Genomic DNA, 20,352 nt, shown 5'->3' on the forward strand with positions numbered 1-20,352 from the left:
TCTGTCTGTGTGTATGCCTGCAGGCCAGAAGAGGGCACCAGACCTCATTACAGATGGTTGTGAGCCACCATGTGGTTGCTGGAAATTGAACTCAGAACCTTTGGAAGAGTAGGCAATGCTCCTAACCACTGAGCCATCTCTCCAGCCTGGAAAGAAATATTCTTAAGGGTAGGCCTCAAGACCAGCAGCAGATGGCCAACAGAACTCAATGGCATCTCTGCAGGGTCCTTGTCTCATAATGTCATGTCAGAGATTTTTGATTCATTTTTTAGAATATTTTATTTTTTGTTTTTATTCATATTTAATATTTTACTCTATACATACTTTGAGCACATATTGTGGCTTTCAGGTTTGTGTTTTTAACGGGAATCCAGTTTGTGTAAAGAACAGGTCTTCGCACTCATGGTTGTTTCCTGTGCCTTTTCCGGGGCTCTTCCCCTTCTGTTCATTTCACCTTATTCCAACACGTTATTTTATTTTGTCCTATTCTGGTTTTGTTTATTATTATCCCTTAGATTCATGTAGGTTTTCTAAGGAGATACAGGAAAGTGGGTGTACCTAGATGGGAGAGGAGGTAGGGGGTGAGTTGGGAGGAGTAGAGGGAGAGGAAACTATAATCAGAATATATTGTTTGAAAAGTATCTATTTTCAATAAAATAAAAAATTAGTCAACCCAGGCACCTATGTCTCTTGGTCATTTCTGGTAGGTGTGAGTTCAGATGGGATCATGGGTCTTTTGCTATAGGATATTCAACATTTTTCTCTACTGGGGATTCATTTTAAGATAGTGCATTCTAGGAAACAGAAAAATGTTGACACTAATAAATCCATTTAAAGACAAGCTGGAAAGCCTCCACTGATGGCTAAGATGGAGGCAGATTTTGACAGGAACAAGTTGAGTATCATTTTTAATATGTTTAATCCTAAGAATCTAGAAGTGATTTTTTTTTGGGCTGAGATTTTGCCTGCTTGACCAGGCGTCACTGGAAGGTGCCTATGATCACAACTCTATGAACACTGAAGAGAAAGACACATGAGGATATTTCATGGGGAATCCTCCAAAAAGACAGAGGAAGAATCACAGTCAAACACCACAGCAAGGATGCAGGAATACTCTTGGCAATGTAAAATAAGACTGAAGAAACAGCTACCTAGATCTCCCCCTCCCCACGCTATTGATAGTTTTTGTAATTTTCTGGGATGAAGCTAAGAGGCTGTGTGCGCACTCTCTCTCCATGTCCATTTGGAATCTGCCTTTAACAAGGACCAGCTATTATCTGTCTACACTTACTGTCCTCCTGTGAGAACATGCACCCCATGGAATCTGAGTTCAGAAGGAAACTATGTGTGGCTTGTATAGCAGCTATTATCTGTCGATCCTTCTGTCCTCCTGTCAGGATATGCACCCCATGGAATCTGAGTTCAGAGATTTCAGAGGGAAGCCATGTGTGGCTCGTCTACCCCAGGCAGCTGCTTACCTTGCATTTACAGCTTGTACAAGGAGATCCAGCCATTGTCCACACGGCACCGCTCAGCCTTGAAACGCCAGAGCTGTCCAGGCAAGTTTTTTGGATGTCATAGACAATATTATCAGCCAGGCAGGGGTCACTGACACAACGAGGACAACATTCCCCTTCAAAGATGGCTGTGTATTCACAGCTCAGACTAGGACACGCTAGAGGCCAGCAGTCTGCCTCTCCTTCCTGTGGCGAAAAAGATGAAATGAGTCTCCCTTGTTCTTTTGCGGTGTTATATTCCCAGTGTCCCTTGGGGAAGGAGGGTACTAAAATTCTCATTATTCTCCTTGCTGAGGGCTCATAGCCTGCAACATGATACGTATGATGTCTCTTCATCTATGAAGACACACATTCTACACACATAACTTCTATGACATTAACGCCTTACCTGAGATGGTGTTGCTGACTACCTAATCCAGCGTTCACAGAAAGTCTTAAATCAGCATGTGTTCCAAGCACAGCTTACAATTATTTTATCATGCTTTAGTGTTTTTATCAGGTTGTACTGAATAGTTGGTACAAGTCAACATTAACCTGGGCTTTTCAGTCTTTGACTAGTTGTGTTCTCTCGCTACTGATGATCGGAGTTTTGTTCAACAGATGCCAATAAAACAAACAAGCAGAGGGTAAAGTCGTTTATAGAGATGACCACTCATTTTTAAGGTCAAACATGATATGCAAAGTCGAATATTTCAACAGCTATATCAGCTGAGAAGCTGGTGTCAAATTCAGATCTGAGGTTGAATGTTCTCAAAAGAAACCATCCCATGAATCTGAAGTCTCCCAGTCACAGCATGAATGATGACATCTCTACCCATCTTACCTTCTGGCTGTGGGCACCATGGAGCTGCCTATGACAGCAAAGACTCTCCACACAGACTCACTGTCATCGCAACACTTTCTGCCACCTGTGGTTGCTGTGGGAATTCCTTCAGCCAATAACTTTTAAGACACCAGCCCACTTAGGTGTGGTCTCTTATACCATAAATGCAGATGTAAAGCATGTGTGGGCCTCTTGGCTTCTGGATTCAGTTCCAGTTCCTAGGGAACACAGAGGACTGGGGAATGCTACCCTTTCTGTGAGTTCACCCCCTACTAAATAAACCTTTATTATATTCCATTCTGGGCTAGTGTGGGACTCTCTTATTATAAATAGCTACATGTGGTAATACTCATTTAATTATCTAGTCAATGTCTTCAAACTCTGGGCTTGTGCAAGTTTTAACTATATCTTCCATGAACAAATCACATCATTGGCACCAGCAATGTCTTGATGAAATATTTATTAAATGTGACCCCCATTATTCTAAAGTAATTTGTATGTTAATGTTCAGGAGCTTCTGTCATTTAAAGACTGTATATCCCAAGGACTGGACATTCAATGGGCTTTTGAAACTCTTTTAATGAAAACTTGATGTGCAAGATGAATGTCAGTAATTCCAGTTAGCTGATGACTGACTTCTCAGAAAAGAAATGTGGTTTTCCAGCCTGGCACTGGAAACAGATCTGTAGTTGTACTGGATGTGTTTGTCCTTGAATGGGAATTTGTAAAATTGGCCATTAACAGAATTAATCTATGTTGCAGTCTTAGGATTAAGATGGATTATGAAGAAGACATGCTATGACTGCTTGCCCATTTACCTGGGGATTTATGGGGACGCAGAGAACAATTTCTCTGGGTGCTAGTTTTCATATAATACCCAGAAAGAGAAAGACTCTCTTCAATAAACATTAAGCGCCAAGCTACAAGCTTCCTTTGAAAGCTGAGCCAGGTGGAATGCTCAGAGACAGAGTACCACAATTCCATCATCCCCAACATGCCATGTTCCCACGTCTTCTATCCTTGGAAGTCATTGTTTGTGCTGTAATGTGAAATACACCGAACAAGTTCTGCAAATTAAGCATTTTTCTTTGAACTTTTTCAAACCCAGGCATATTATTAGTATCCTGATATTAATATTTGAAGTCATTTTCTTTTTTCTCTTTGAACAGATTTTCCAAGGAATAAGCCAGTAACAACAGCAGTCACCTTGCTAAGGGCCTTCTGTGGCACTGAACCATGTGCTACTGTGTGCTGAGTGTGGTATTCTTCTTTTACATACACTCACTCATCTCCCTAACCATCTTTGAAATTGAGACCCATAAACCTGTGCATACTTAAGGAAAAGAATAGTACCTGAAGGTTCCGCCATGTCCAAAGTGTCCACACCAAACTAGCCCTTGAGACTATTATGGAATTGGATTCTCAGCCTTGTTCACCCAAACTCTTTTGTTTATATTATAATTTTTTATTGAAACCTTTAAAGGTTATAACGAAAGTAATAATAGGCATGGTTCTGTCTGGACAACAATTGCCTATCAAGCCACTAAAGACTACTTTACATGGATTTTCCTTGCTCTGGACATTTTAAAATATATGAAGACATGTAAATTGGGCTCAGGTTAAATCTGTTCCATAAATACATTTTTCTTACTTTTGAAGCATTTTAAATGCGATGTAAGTATCTACATGGCTCCCTGATTAAGCATAGCCCTACAATGCTCTGCATGTTGCTGGAAACATTTTCGAACTCCAGCCCCCAAAGTACATTAGTGAATAACCTTTTCCGGAGCAAAGGCAACAGGATCCCCAGGAATTGACATACCAGACACCGACATTGCTGGCAGCTGTGGGTCCAGTTGTCTCCACTTCGATACAGCTTGTGTCCGCTTTGATCTAAACATTGGCTCGTGACCCTGGTATCACACTCTGGGCAGCAGAAAAGGTCAACATTTGGGTTCTGGCAATCACAAGCTGTCCGCCGACAGAATATCTTCCCATCCTGTTGAGAAGGGAGGTCAAGGAGGTTCTGTGAGTTAGGAAAATGCATGAACAGACCCACTGTGAAAATCAAGTCTTGTAAAAACCTCATAGAGCTCACGGAAAACAACTTCCTAGTCTCTGATCTGTCTTAGCCACCTCCCATCTGGTTCAAAGCAAACACAGCCTTTTTTTTCCCCCCAAGGCTTGCCTACAGAGCCAGCCAAGTTAAAACAGAGGCGTTACTAACTTCATCTAAGAAAAAAAAATCAATATATTTATTGAATTTAAAAAAATGTAAAAAATTATGTTTCTATATAAGAATTATAGCCAATCTAAGCAGCTAAACTGAATACGTAATCAAGAATGCCTTTCAGACAGAAGGGGAACTACATGGTGGTAATATACGGGGGGACGAGCGGGAAGGGGGAAGTAGAGCAAGAAGGAAATAAAAGGAAATAAGAGCAAACTGCATGGTACATGTGTGTAGAAATGTAATGAAAGCATGCCATTGTGTGTTAAGACAATAAGAAAAGTACTCATTTCAGTGGAAAGTCAGGAGACTACACTATCGGAATATATAAGAACGCCAGCAAACATGTTGAGGTGTCCTCGCCTCATTTTATACCTGCCCTGATACTTAAGGGACGTGGGAAGAATTAACTGAGGCCCAGAGACAAGTACCTTATACCGGTCACACAGGGCAGCAGAATCCCCATGCCTACAACCGAGTTCTAGAGTTTCAAAAGAATTTTCTTCTACAAGGAAGTCTTTAGGTTGCTTATTTGAAGAGCATAGGATAAGTTGCCACCTTACTTCATGAGTGGCTTACCAAATTATAGACATGATACAGTTTCAGGAGTACTAGCGCTGGGCACCCACAGCTAGAACACCCTGAAGGTGAATAAAGACTGAGTGCTTGAAGCATGCCTACTATCTGTTCATCAAACTATTATCGTATCTCCATTAACAGAGAAGCCAAAGTGTGAGGCTTGTGGCTACCATTTCATTTATGGTTACAATGATAATTGTTAAAGATTTACTTTTATTAAAAAATAATTATCTGCGATTCCCTATAGAAGCCAGAGTGGTCATTGGATCCCTTGGAGCTGAAGCAACAGGTGCTTGTGAACTACCCTACATGGATGCAGGGCACTGCACTTGGGTCCTCTGGAAGAACAGCTGAGCCATCTCTCATCATCTTCCCATGGTTACTTTTCTGAGTATTTTTTAAAGATCATTTACTTATTATGTATACAGTGTTCTGTCTGCATGTATGCCTGAAGATCAAAAGAGGGCATCAGATCTCATTACAGATGTTTATGAGCCACCATGTGGTTGCCGGGAATTGAACTCAGGATGTCTATAAGAGAAGTCAGTGCTCTTAACCTCTGTGACATCTCTCCAACCTTTTTGAGCTTTTCTAAAACTGAATCTTAGGAATAGAAGATCATCTGAAGGACACAAAGCCCACATTCACTGTAATAACCAAACCTAAAAGTTATGAAGACTATGCTTGAGGTTATCCATCCTTGGGAATCCCTACTAAGGAAGATGTTCAGGGCACATGTCTGTGTGTCTTAGTCTTGCTTTCTCTCTGCTGACCTCACTTCCTGTTCCTCGAAACCACAGCCCCTGTATTCAATCTTCAGTTCCTAGAAGCTAATTTGTATGTGTTCACTGAGTTATTTTTTCTGGGAAAAATATCTCTGATTCTTCAACTTGTTCCCACTGTTTGTTTCTTTTCACTACACAGCAGCTTTGATGGCTCCCTCCCTCAAGCTTCAACCACTGGGCATGGTCTTCACCATCATTGTAAGTCAAAAACTGAACACTTATCTTCTGCCCCAGTTGTATGAAGTATTTACCTTATTATATTTAATATTTATGATCCATGGAACAGAGACATATGTCTTCATTTCTCAAGTCAGATAACTAAATATCAGTCTTCAGAAACAAGGAGCACCTTGGGTTTCTATCCCCATGGTTGCGTTTTCACTAAGCTTTCTCTAATGCAGCTTACTTTGCTTTCTTGTTTCAGTTATGTGGCATGGTGTTGACTGATATTGAGCTCAATGAAGACCAAAACCTCATTAAGCCCTGCCCCATAACCTGTGGCTGGTTGATTGGGAAGATACTGTGTTTTCTGATGCACACTGCACTTTGTCCTATTAGATCCATTGCACCTCTCCTGTCAGTCACAGCTTTTACCAGATATTATATCTGTCATCTTCCACGGATCATGCAGCTTCACAGTTACTGACATCTACAACAAAATGGACCTGCCCACGAGGTCTTAGTCCATTTCATCCATAAAATGGATGGTAAAGTCAGCAGAAGCTAAAGTGAAAAATTTTTAAAAGCACTACGTTCCTACAGAGTGGAAGGGAAGTGTTGGCTACTTTTGCAATAGTAGCAAATAGACTGAAGAGGATGGAGCGGCCTTCACTCAAATTTTATGTATTGTCTCTGCTATAGAAACGATAAGAGAGCACTGTTCTATAAAGTATCAAGAGATGATATACACACAGATACTTGCATGCATATATACGTTAATTTTACAAAAACATAGAGCTTCTGTACATACGTGTGCATAGAGAGAGACTAAGATACGCACACATGCAAGAGAGAGGGAGAAAGAATTAGAGAGCGAGAGAAAGAAGAGAGAGATAATGAATCTAAAGGTGAGCATGTGAGCTGAACCACGTGAACTGATATTTTACACAACTTAGCATTGATCATAGAAATTTTCTAGCATTAAGTCCTCAGCTTATTGACTTATATCTTGATTTCCATCACTTTCACTAAAATAATAGTAGCAATAAATTTTGCATAATCATGCCATATTTCTTTCTTATTTCAGTGCTGTGAATTAAACCTAGGGACAGACACATACCAGGCACACACTTTCCCACCCAGCCGTATCCCCGAGCTCCATCAACTTAGCTTCTGTAGCAATATACTTCATTTCTCACGTATTGAAGGTCTAATTCTCAGAAACCGCATGACAAAGCCATGTGGTTTCAATCAGCGCCAATCAAAACTATAAATTATTTCAACAGATTACTATATTTCTTGCCATGAGGTCCGATCCTACCTACTAGTTGAGAGAATGAATAGGAATAAATGGATAGCCTTCAGGGTGACTGCAGAATACAGCAATTTCACATCTCATCAATTATGAGAAAATGCCAACGAGTCCCCTCTTAGCTTCTGTTAGATTTCAGAACAATGACAGTGTTCCTGTTGGCTTTGAATCACAGGGCAACTGTCAAGAAAAACCTTTTTTTGATAATGGAAATGCCAAAGGCGGCTTCATTAATTCAACTCGAATGAACGGTTATAAAAGCAATCACACGGGACACCAAGTGTGGGTGAGAACAGGGCCCACTCACAGCAAGCTGTCGTGCTTGCTTGGGTCTGTGCGCTGCTCCCAGAGCCTGACCTCTGTCCAGCTAAGAGGGTAACCCCAGTTCTACTGAGATATCAAAGCTGAATTCCCACCCTCCTGCTCAGAACTTCAGAGTTTCCAAGTCATTTTATAAGGAAAGTTCAACCATGCACAACTAATAAGAATTAAAATATTTAAATTAATTCTAGATTTTTTTTAAAGCAGGGAAATTCACACTGATAGAAAAATATTTGAATGTATATATACCGTGTAAAATTCTAGGTCTTAAATTTTAGATGACACATTTTAATTATTGGGTGAGTGCAACACCAATCTACTCACTACAGAGTGCACAGTTCAAATTCACGTCATTGTCTGAAACTTTGAAATTGAGTAGTTGAATTTATGTAGCCATTGAATAAAAGTATCAGCTAGCAGCTAGCAAGCTGATGGCCAGGATTGCACTCAGCAGCTGCCTGATAAGGTCTCCTGGAACACAAGCATCTAAGCCAGTTCCTTGGATCCTGCTGATTTTACACCATAGTGGTGAGGTTGGATATTCGTGACACAGTACTCCTAGGTTACAAAATTTAAAATTTTTGTTAACTAGGGCTTAATGAAAGTGTCAGCTGATTTCTGATATAAACTATAAAATTAAGAATATTACTATAGACCCATCTAGTATCCTTTCTCACTAATTGGTCAGACTGATTGATAGCCAATATTTCTCCAATTCTTGATAATACCACAGTCTACCAACTTTATCTTCTTTAAGCATGAGGAACACAAATATTTCCAGTGTTACATTTACATAAATTATACAAGAGATTCATGGAGGTGACATGACATTCCAATGTGGGAAATCAATAATAGAACAGACAGTAGACCCCCAAATAGACCCCAAAACAGACTCTTATAAAATGTCTTTTCTCTAAGATGCATCACTGCAGCAAGAGGAGGTTATAGGATAGGGAAATATGATTTTTTTTTTTTTTTTTTGCTGAGTAAGAGTTCCCACAAGACTCCTAAGTGACTCAAGCAGAAGGAAGCTCCTGAGCCATACATGGAAAAACAGCGTATGACCAGTACAGCCAGTGTGCCATAGCCCACTACCTCTAGTAAAAACATCACAACAAGAGAATCAGATCACCAGGCCAGGGAGGCAGAAAGATAGAAGTGATTTGGGGTTCTACATCTGTTCTTAAAATAATCATTCTCACCCCAGGAAAATTTCAACCAATGGAAATTCAATGCAATTGGAGAACAAAACAACAAATGGTTATGCAAAGAAAGAGACCCCAGCAGATCCTGAGTAACCATCTTCAGGATCTAGTTGGGTGAGTGTGCCTGAGGGGAGTTACTCGCTCTTCCCAGCCCTCCAGCTCTAACTCAAGTCCCCCATCCCATGTTCCAGCCTAGTCTGCCTACCCAGCTTGTGCTGCAGCCAACTTCTAGGCTTTAAAGCAGGAGCCACCTTGCCTGCCCACAAACTACAAGCCTTATCCATGCCACATCCAATCTCTCTGCACAGCCATACCTTGCACTTTCTTATCTAAGGTCTAGCCTGATGAGTTACCAAATCTTTTCCTTCATGAAACTTGCCCAGTCCCAGATCTACCCCTGCACTCCAGGCTTGGTTTAAGATGCACATCCTGAACACCAGTCCAGTCCCCGGTGTCCCCCTGATTTCATTCCATCTAAACTATATCCAAACTCTAGGCCTAACCTGACCCACACACCTCGCTTCTGCCCAAACCTGTTCTGTTAATATCAGGCACAGAATTAATAAAAGTAGTCCACATGTCTTGCTCATTCAAAAATCAAACAATAAGAAAGATCAAAGCTTTACCTCCTTCTACAAGTTATGTAAAATTGTTTGCCAATAAGAGTTTGTCATGGGAGCTCACAGACTCTGGAACAATAGCTAGGGAGCCTGCCTGGCACGTATGATATATGTGTAGTTTGGTCTGTTTGTGGGGCTCCTAATAGTGGGATCAGAACCTGTCCCTGGCATTGAGCTGACTTTTAAAAACCTATTCCCCATATTGGGTTGCCTCACCCAGCTTTGATGCAGAGGCAGGAGCTTGGTCCTAACTCAACTTATCATAGGAGAAAATTCACCCAAACTGTGGAAATATACACCCAAACATGTATAAGAAGCATACAGAATGCCAAATATGCAAGACCAGAAAAGCATATCACTCTGCATATCATAATTCAAACACTTAAGTATATAGAACAAAGAAAGAATATTGAAAGCTGTAAGAGGAAAGAAAAGTAAATCATGTCATATATATATTCATAACAGCTGATTTCTCAACAGAAAATCTGAAAGCTTGGAAGACATGGAGCAATACAATCTAAGTCATGAAAGACCATGAGAACAAACCTAAAGTACTATACACAGCAAAACTATCTACTATAGATGCAGGATAAAGAAAATCTTTCTACAACATAAACAGATTAGAATATTTATGACTGAAAAACCTAAAAAAACACAAGAAGTAATACTTCCTGCTGAAAAGAGGAATAAAATTACAGAAAGAAATACAAAGCCATAATTATTAAAACACGAAGCACCACTGAGAACCCAAACAATAGCACAATGACTGTAATCAACACACACTTTTTGATAATAATTTAAATATTAATGGCCACAATTCTCCAGTCAAAAGACACATTCTAGCTAAATGTATCAGTAAACCATGCCTATCTATTTGTTGAAAACAAGAAACACATGTGCCACCTGGTGGTGGAGTACACCTTTAATCCCAGCATGGGGGAGGCATAGACGTGTAGATCTCAGTGAGTTTGAGGTCAGCCTGGACTATAAAGTGCATTCTAGGGCAGCTAGAACTGCTACACAGGGAAATCTTGTCTCAAAAAGATTAAAAATAAAATAAGAAACACACGATAGCTTTACAGGTAAGCACTGTGTTAGAGTCAAAGGGTAGACAAAAATATTTCAATCAAATAGAACCAGCATGCCCGTAGGTATCACTCTCCTAGTATCTGAAAAGACAGTTCAAACAAAACTAATTGGAAGGGATAAGGAGGAACACTTCTTTCTAATCAAGGAAACAGTTATTTAAGAAGACATTAATAATCTAAACATACAGACATCCAACTCTGGTACACCAAATTTCACAATTAATGTACTACTGTATTTAAAGACACAGATTGATATCAACCCACTAATATGTGGTGATTTCAATACCCAAGTCTTCCACAGACAGGCCATTTGAACATCAGAATTAAATAATATCATGCATTGGATAGGTTTAGCAGATACTGTTTATTTTAAGCAAATTGTTAAAATTATTGACCAAAATACCAAAGCATATTCCTTCTATTCAGCAGAACAGAGAAGCTTCACTGAAATATATCACACCCTGGAACTCAAAGAAATCCTTCTAAGTACAAAAATATAAACATAATTCCATGTATATGACCATGATGCAATAAAACCTAAATGTGACAGAAAAAAAAATCCTAGTAAGCACACCAGCTCATGAAGATGAAACAATTCATTACTGAATGATGACTGTGTCAAAGAAGAAATCAAGAAAGAGATTACTGAAAAAAATGAAAAGAAAATAGAACACAGCAAAACTTCTGGGACATATTGAATGTAGTCCTACAATGGGAGCTTACAGTTGTAAATGCCCACATTAAAAATCAGAGAGGGCACAAACAAATGACTTAATGATGTAACTCAAAATTTGAAAAAAAAAAAGGAACAAAGTAAATCCAAACCCAACACCAGTCACAGAGGCCCCTTTTGACTTGTTGGTCAGCATTGTCCAAGAGACTCCCCAAACACTGGAGACTATTGCCATTGCCCTTGGTGGCCTCCTAAGGGTGGAAGGCAGGTCCCTATTGCTGAGCCATGAACTTTTCTCAGCAGGAGGGAGACCATGACTAATGCTTGGAACTTACCCAGCAACCCAGAGTTGATAGAGTCATGAATCTTGAAGGAGAGCCCACAACCTCCAGCTTTCTGTATAATTCTTAACTGCTTTCTAAACATGTGTCCTTTGCGCTATAGGAAAGTGGAGTTCTCACTCCTCATCAAGGAAAACATCTTTTATTTATTTATTTATTTTTTTGCAATAGACAGAAAGCATCACAGAAAACCTTAATAGATAAATAAGCGGAGTTCTTTAGCTCAGTTCTACCTGATAGCTCAGAAACACAACTCTGTACATAGGGTTGGTACATAGGGCTCGGGGATCAGTGCAAAACAGGGTAGGAGAGATGGTAAGAGATGAAGAAGCCGGGGGTTTGCTGTGAGATTGTGTCTCCTAGAAATGTCAGAAGTTACACTCTTGAAGTCTCACCAACATAGCTCTGTAAACATAACCTAAATAGAGATGACAGCAACACACATGCTACCCTGGACATGAGAGAGTTCATGGGCTTCAAGCTCAGGCAACTAAAGAATGCGGAGACTAGGAGAAGCCGTCTTCCCTGAGGACGAGGTACCACTTGGTTGTCCCATGCTAAGTGGTCAGCTCTGAACATAGAAAAGTTATGTATATACAGGTCCATACATTGTATGGATTGAGCAGGTTGTATTTGTATATTCAGAAGTACACACACACAACCAATTCAGGAAAAAAAAAGGCCAAGATTTTGAAAGCAAGCAAGGGATACATGGGGTGGTAGGTGTGGAGGAAAGAAAAGAGGGGGGTATGATGTAATTATATTATAATCTCAAAAAGTTAAATATTATTTAAAAAATAAATAGTTTAAATGTCATAGAGTAATGTATACAGTATCATTATATTGTTTATTTTAAACAAATTGTTAAAAATCAATCTCATGCTTTTTTTCAAAAGTGTTGAAGAGTTGGTGGCAAAGGAATAATTACTAATACAGCTTATTAACAGGACTATAAGGATCGTTCACCCAGAGAATCAGGTTCATCCAAGCTCCTCGGAAGATGTTAATTACACTTTAGGGAACAGCCGGGAAAAAGAGAAGCAGACTTCTGGGATTGTTAGGATAGTAAAGGAAGCCTAGGAGAGCATTCATGCTTGCTGGGTCTCTTGTTTTATCACAGACTTAAAAGTAGCTGAAAATAGAGTTAAAAGTGTTTAGTTTCACAGTACTCAATCCTCTGGTCGCCTAGAAAGCCTGAAAAGTCTTGGGTGTAGGAAGGTTGTAATTACCCTTGGGAATCTGGAAAGAAGTACAGAACTTGGCCACTCTACTGCTGGAATGGGGATCCTTCTTTCATACTCTAGCCCGTCACGATCTTGCCTTTCCCTAGAAAGAGGTGGTCTTTGTGTCAGCACCACCTGGTTAAATACTACACTAATAACATCTATTTGGTGGCTGATAATGTTCTGTCCATGTGCTATACTCCTGACCTGAGTGTTGGTGCTCCCAAAGCTGGCATGGCATCACACCTCACTGGCTTCTAACACTGGAGTCTGCATCCTCAGTGGAGAAAAAGTGGGCTTTGGGACAACGGGAGCCCTCAGCTCTGGATAGTGTACAAATGGGTAAGTACCAGAGAGACATTAGAATTTTAGAGAGAGGATGAGTCTCTTGATCCATTAGAGGTATTTTCTTCATCGTTCAAAGCTGTGCTCACATAGGAGATGATGCTGGTTTCTAATTATAGGCTATTTGGAACATAGCCCGGGCAGGGTACTCAATAAATGGGGAAAAATGGATCTAAATTTGGGTTACAGAATTAGGTGTATGAGGAAAAGGGAAAAGAGGTGCCATGGGTTAAGAACATGGCGATGCATCTCTCCCAAGCAGACCTGTAGCTTCTGATGCCGTGGGGCCAGATGTCAAGGCAGAAGATAAATCACATGGGTTCCTCAGGCTCATCCCTGCTATGTTTCTGGGGGACACAGAATTTATCAGGAGACCAGGCTTTCTAAGAGGCTATGAAGCAACTAATATCTCTTGTTTTCTATGCCTAGAAAAACCCATGATTAAATCATTCCACCCTAATATGGAAGCCAAAAGCTACAGTAAAGTAGTTTTTGAAAAAAAATTAAAATAAATTGGCAAAATCAACAAAAGAAGAAAGAAAGCATGAGGAAATCAAACATTTTAACAAGCCCATTTTGTTCTTGTTTATATATATAAAATATATATATTCTATATTATTCTAACCACAGTTCCCCCTCCCACCCCACCGCCCTCTCCCACCAGCTTCCCCCAGCCCACACCCCCATCCACTCCTCTCAAAGGGTAAGGGCTCCCATGGGGAGTTAATGAAGTCTGCACATTAAATTACAACAGGATCAAGTCCCTCTCCCTTGTGTTAAGGATGAGTATGGCATTCCCCCATAGGGAATGGGCTCCAATAAGCTAGCTCATGCCCCAGGGATATATCCTGGTTCTACTTCCAGGGACCCCTGAGATAGTCCAAGCTTCACCGCTGTCTCTCACATATGAAGCGACAGGACCATCTTGTAAAGCAGTAAGTTAAAAGGACACTATTGCAGAAGCATGTCTCCATGCGCATTGGACTTGCCTTCCTGTGACTAAACCTAGGAGACACTCCAGCAGTGAGAAAGACAAAGGCGCCGTCTCCATTTGTCTAGAATGAGGTCTACCCATTCATGTCTACCTAATACATCAAGGGCCTGGAAGCTTGGCTTTTCTGGGTGACGCTCCCCAAACAGTGAGCCAGTGAGTGAGAGTTCTTGCAAGTGACCATCTCAGGTGGAGATTTCTGGATCAGCAAGTGTAGAACACAGGATTACACAAACTCTCACCTGACCAACAACCGAGGCCCTCTGTGGCTGTCAGCACAAGAACCTCCCTGGACCACCCTTCCCAGCTTCTCCTGATACATTGTTTCTTCTTAATGTTGTAACCCACTTGCCACAGAAAAAGACAGAGTAAATTCAAAGCCGGTTTGCTATTCATTCCTCATCAGTTGGCTGTGTTGTAGATTAGAATAGAGAGGTCCTCTCTGTCCTATGTGTACCGAGTCAGAAAGAAGCCTGTGGCACACAGAGAGGAAGAACCAGCAGCGGACAGTACCGCTTCTGTCACAGCCTGTCAGCCTCACCTTGCAGGAACACACGGAACACCTGTCTTCTCTCAGGATCCACACCTGCCCATTGTGCTTCAGTCCTCCTTCGTGGGGGCAGTCACCAGAGCACGAGGGCCCAGCGGGGCACAGGCAGTCAAAGCCTCCCACTAAGTTGACGCAGGCAGAGTCATTCCAACAGGTGTGGGTTCTTAAGGCACATTCGTCAATGTCTGCAATAAACAAACCACAGAGCTTCAAATGTCAGCCAAGAGCACCCAGGAAAAGACAATAACTGTCAGTGACATGAAGCAACATTATCGTGGCTTTCCCCCGTGCCAGGCATCTTGCCAAGCTTTCACGGGCATTAGGTCATTTCCTCTGCAAGGCAAATGCTCTGTGTTGGGGACCCACGGTGCTAGGCTCAGAGTTAAGGCACATGCCCACTGCCAGCTAGCCAGTGGCTGCTGTGAGTTCAAATTTATGCCTGACTAGTTAAAACATCCCCTAGTAGATCTAGTCTCATAATGACCATGAGTTTTATTAACTCGTCAACTACAGAATGCAGCCTTTGAAGCCTAGCTTTTCTAGCAAAAACGTACATGTGGCTAAGACACTGAGCAGAAACAATTGGATAATTAGGGCTGACTTGACTCCCATCAGCCTTAGCAAGATCCTGATGTCAGGGCTTTGAGTGAAGTGAGTGTATTATTCTTAGTAGGTGCCCTACTTAATATTAAAATAGGTAACACCCTAATGGCCAAGAGAATGTTGGTTGGGGACACAGGAGGTACGGCATGAACATGGACGAAGGCAAGTATATGAAGAGTGTGTTTGCTGACAAGATAATAGCGAAAGAAGACAAATTGAGTCGCTCCATCTGACAGTTCAAACTTGAGTGACCCTGATGTCTCCAGCACACTCCTGTCTGGTCCTGCTTGAACTCTTTCCTGACAGCCGACTTGACAGCCATCCAGTGTTGCCTTCAAACGGCTACTTTTAAAGAATGCACTCTTTGAAGTTAGATGAACCATCTTACCCGGCAGCTCCTGCACACTGGTACCATGTCGTATCAAGAGAACTGTACGTGGACTTTCTCCCTATGCCATTTTAAAGCTTTATTGGAAGGCGCTTGTCTTCTGTCTGTCACAATCTTCTACCCCCGTGGTTAATACGCAGCCATGTCTACAAATACTCTTCAGATGCTGAAAATCTACTGTGTACAAGGGGACTGGCTCAACAGAGGAGACCAATCTTAAAAATGACACGAAAGGACATGTAAGATACTGCCGTCATGACACTGATAAGACAGAACCCTGGCTTTGACATCTATTGTCAGGCTATAAATCATTGGGCCGGGCTCCTGTAGGGAGGGAGAAATGTTAAAATAATGTCATTTAATGTGAAACCCATGTTAAAATCTGTGTGACGCTGTAAATAATTCATTAGGATAAAAGGATCAACCCTCCGTGGAAAGGCTTCTTCTTGTAATAAGATGAGCGTTAACACAGAGACCACAACTGGGCAGTGTGCAGAGAGAAAGAGACTTTGGAGCACTCAGCCCTTAGCGGGGTGTCTTCCTCAAACTCTTCCCCTCCGGGATCAGGGAGCTACAGGCAGGAGGAGTCAGAAAAATTGTCAGAGTCTGAAGGGATGGAGGAGTCCAGGAAGAGTGTCTTCTAGCCACACGCCAGATGCACATAGAAACTCAGAGACTGTGGCAGCATGCACAAAGCTCAAGCCAGACTGGGTACCAGCTCTGAAAGAGGGGAGTGGACAGAGTCCCACTCCTAACCGTTTAGGTTAGAAGTCATTTGAAATTAATAACTGCTGGGAAAGGGGAAACCATCTTTCTCCAATATGATGTCACTGGGTGGATCAAACACACTCTGGGGCAGGACCCGTGGTCAGGAGTAGTTAGGCAACACAACACAGGTTCGATGAAATTTTTGTGGATTTTTGTTTCATTTTGTTTGGCGTCTTTTGTATTGATCTTTTGCCTGTTTGTTTTGTGGGTTTTTTTTTTTGAAAGAACAAGGAAAAAACATCAAGTTAGGTAGATATGGAGATGGGAAGGATCTAGGAGGAGTTGGAGAATGGGAAAAGCATAATCAAAATTTTAAATATATATTATATCAAAAAAAAAAAAAAAAAAAAAAAACTTTTTGAAAGAACAAGGCTTCACTTTGCCATGGCCCAGGCTGACCCTGGACTCCACAGGTAGAGAAGACTGGCCCAGTGCTGGAATGACAGATTTGCTGGGTACTGGACTGGGTAGACTCCAGGCTTTGTGCATGCCGGGCAATCACAGGACCAACACTCTCAGCATGGCTGACCTCAATCACCCATGAAACCAGAGGATATGAAGAGAAAGAGAAGTATCCCAGAGGACTCCTGGTGATGTCTGGAGACTGAACGAACAGTGGGGACCTGGCGTGAGGACCCTTGGCTGATTTTTGGTTCCTCCATCACCGAGTCAGGACCTGCTGAACCCATAACACATCACCATATGCGGTGACAAGTGGCCAGCCATGCTTGCTATCGGGACATGAGAGTTAGCTGTCCCTGAACAGAGAGGAGCTAGGAAGTTAAGCGATGTTAAAGTCTGCACATGCTCGGCATATTTCACGGGGTGTTTTAAGAAAACAATCCATCTACCAGACACATATCATGTTTTCCTGGCAGGGACAATGCCCAGCATCCCCCTCCCACTTACCCACCACCCTGCTCAGAGATAAGGAGGGACCAGCACACACCAACTCCCTGACACCAGCCTGCTCCCTTTAGCTTTGAAGTCAGGCCACAAGAAATAAGGAGAAAGTAAGGGCACTGTGAACCTTCCATAAGAAGGACCTACTTGCGTGGTTTCTGTTGCCATCAAGCACCACAGAAGTGGCCTTTCCCCAGCCCCTGGCTCCCTCCCCACGGCCTGCTGCAGCTGCCTCAGAAGCCACCGCCTGCGGCAGCATGAAGGGAGCTAGGAAAAGGGATCAGGCAGTAGCAGGGTTGCGGTTGGTCACCCTTGAGAGGCAGAGGCAGGTGGCTCTAAGCTCAGGGCCAGCCTAGGCTATGTGAAACCCTGAAACCCTGTCTCAGAACCTGACAATCATTTCCACCAGCTGAGAAGGTCCCAGGAGGAAGCGAGCTCAATGACTTGACAAAAGGCAGAGGTGCCAGCAGAAAGCCAAGGGGATGGTGTGGAATCTCTGCAGGGGTAAGGCTACTAAAGTTTGTCTTTCAGACCCGATGTACACTTGACCAACTATAGTTTCCAGGAGAGACACACCGCTAATCAGACATGGTTCCCACACACCACCCAGCTGCGCCAAGGAAACCCCATGACTGGGGGCGGGGAGGCACAGCCAAACTGCCATCACCAGGGCACAGCCAGTTAAAGAAATGAACCTGGACACCAGAGGGCGGCAGTGCCCTGCCCAGGGACAAAGATGTACAGGTTGTGAAAATAGGGACTTCTGATCTACTTAGGACCCTTCGCCACTGGCTGAAGTGCACCCAACTCCAAACAAACCCCTGCAGGCACGTACCCTACACCAGAGATCCCAATGCTGGCACATGCTACTCACAGCACCGCAAGATGCCAATTAAAAAAAAAAGGCCCAGCCAGGTGCTAATGATAACCATTCCAAACGTGGGCAGCTGGGCTATAAAGATGGCCATTTTGAAGGCCAGAGAGCTGGACAAAAAGGGGGTAGAGAGGTGCAACAACAAGGGGCTAACCACTACCCCTTTTCCCATAAGCCTAATTGAATGAAATTTCTAATTCATGAGTGAAGTGGATCCACAGGAGGTTTAATGTCTCATGGGAGCAAACTGTGGGCTATCACGGTGGATTTCAAAAGGAAAATCTGTCACTGCTCGTACGTGAAGACTGTTGGAGAAACTTTACTCTGTAAGCCCCTGGAGCCCTCTGTTGGCCACTTAAGCTTTTTTCTCAAGAAAAATGATTTAGAAGACTTTAAAGGACAACTAAAAAGGTAGCAAGTCTTGCAGCACAGAGACCAGCCTTTGTTCACCCTTCCCCCAGCATCTGAAGCAACCGAAAAGGGGGGGAGCACTCTTGCTTGGTGGCTTTGAGAGGCAGGGTGCCTGGGACAAAGCTCGGTGGGTGGATGGAAAGCTGGGGTGGCCACTTTACCTGTTTCCCCCTATAAAAGAGTCTCTGCAGTTGGGGTTCCACGTGAAACATATCCGCAATCTTTTTTCTCAGCTCCTGCACTTTGGTCAACCTAGACAGGGAGTCCACGGTGCGGGTCTCCTTCCCATCCATGGTTCGGACCTGGATCCACATGGTGCCGATACACTGAAGGGATAGAGAAAAGGGTGGGGACTCGTGTCAGTACGGCCGGCCTGCAGGCAGGAAGTGGGGGTCCCTCGCCCCAGCAGCTTTCTTTACATCTGACTGAGCAAGAAGAAACTCCCAGGATCAATCTCCTGGCGTCCTGGCCCCTCTACTCGGTGAGACCGCGCCTTGGAAGACCAGGTGGCATAAATTAGGCGCTTAATATTTTAATGACCAGTGAGTGGGGACACTTGAGCATGGACCGCCAAAGATATACTGGGTGATCCAAGACAATCCACCATGTCTTCCAAGAGGGGGAAGCAAAAAAAAAAAAAAAAAAAGTAATACCCGTGGCGAAAGAAAGGCCTGCCTGGTCAGGCAGAGTGGTCGCAGTTATTCATTCGTTCACCCATTCATTCATTCATTCCACAGTAACGGGAACTCGCCAACTTCGAAACGGACCAGAACTTCTCAAGTCCCGGGAGAGGGAACTCGGTCATAGAAGTCAGGACCCCCACCCCAGACACCACTTGGGACTCCCCCCGGAGTTCCGGGCCGGTGCCCCCCGCGCGCGTGCGCGGAGTAGGCCCCCCCCGCCGTGGCCATGGCAACCGGCAGTCCCGGGCCGGTCACCCTCGCGCGCGCGCTAGTGGCTAGAAACTCACCTGGGCCCCACGCGCAGCTGACTACCCTGACCAATTCCCGGGATACCAAACCTGGCCTCTTGGGACGGCGCTTTAAAGACCCCTGAAGCCCGAAGCCCACGCCCACACCCTCCGCTGCCGCCAGGGTCGGACCCCGGAGCCGCGCCGTTTAAGTTCCGCCCTTCCAGAGAGCCCGCTGCTGATTGGCTCCTCCCTGGTGGTATGCCCCACCCACCTCGCACACAATTGGCCGAAATGGACTCGGAGAAGCAGGGCGCGCGAAACCCGACTCAGGCGCGACAATTGAATCGCGGGGAGCGTCCGCGCGCAGGCGCGGAGCCGCGTGTACTCCCCCGCTATACCCCACGCGTTAACCGCGGACTCAGCGGCACCCGGGAGGGTCAAAAATCGGGTGCAGCATGAAGGACGCCCCTCAAGTTACCCCTCAACGGACAGAGAAGCACGCATGCGCAGTGGCTCTCTGCCGAGCCCAGAGCCACGCGCGGGAAAATTTTGCCAAGTTTGGGGTGTAATCGTGTTTGCGGGGCCAGAGATGGGGATCCAACATGGAAGATACAGTTCGGATTCCCCTCACACGCGGTGCGGAAGCACGCGTGGGCGATGGCTCTCTGCAAATCTCATCCCACGCGCGGGAAAGTTTGCAAAATCCCCTCCAATCCCCCCAACGTTGTGC

The 20,352-nt window shown here is 43.5% G+C and overlaps 1 protein-coding gene across 1 annotated transcript in view; it reads right to left on the reverse strand.

The window, feature by feature from the left end:
- LOC101998609 (protein kinase C-binding protein NELL1-like) overlaps positions 1-19,023 on the reverse strand; it is a 27,536-nt gene extending 8,513 nt beyond the window's left edge. Inside the window, exons 1-5 of the mRNA XM_005357890.3 lie at positions 18,871-19,023; positions 17,572-17,671; positions 14,754-14,947; positions 4,163-4,339; positions 1,479-1,703 (exon numbers count right to left, since the gene is read on the reverse strand). Of these exons, the coding sequence (XP_005357947.2) occupies positions 1,479-1,703; positions 4,163-4,339; positions 14,754-14,947; positions 17,572-17,671; positions 18,871-19,023 (849 nt within the window). The remainder of the gene's footprint in view (positions 1-1,478; positions 1,704-4,162; positions 4,340-14,753; positions 14,948-17,571; positions 17,672-18,870) is intronic.
- Positions 19,024-20,352: the final 1,329 nt, after the last annotated feature.

This window comes from Microtus ochrogaster, chromosome 22 (assembly GCF_000317375.1).
Source record: "Microtus ochrogaster isolate Prairie Vole_2 chromosome 22, MicOch1.0, whole genome shotgun sequence".
NCBI lineage: Eukaryota > Metazoa > Chordata > Mammalia > Rodentia > Cricetidae > Microtus > Microtus ochrogaster.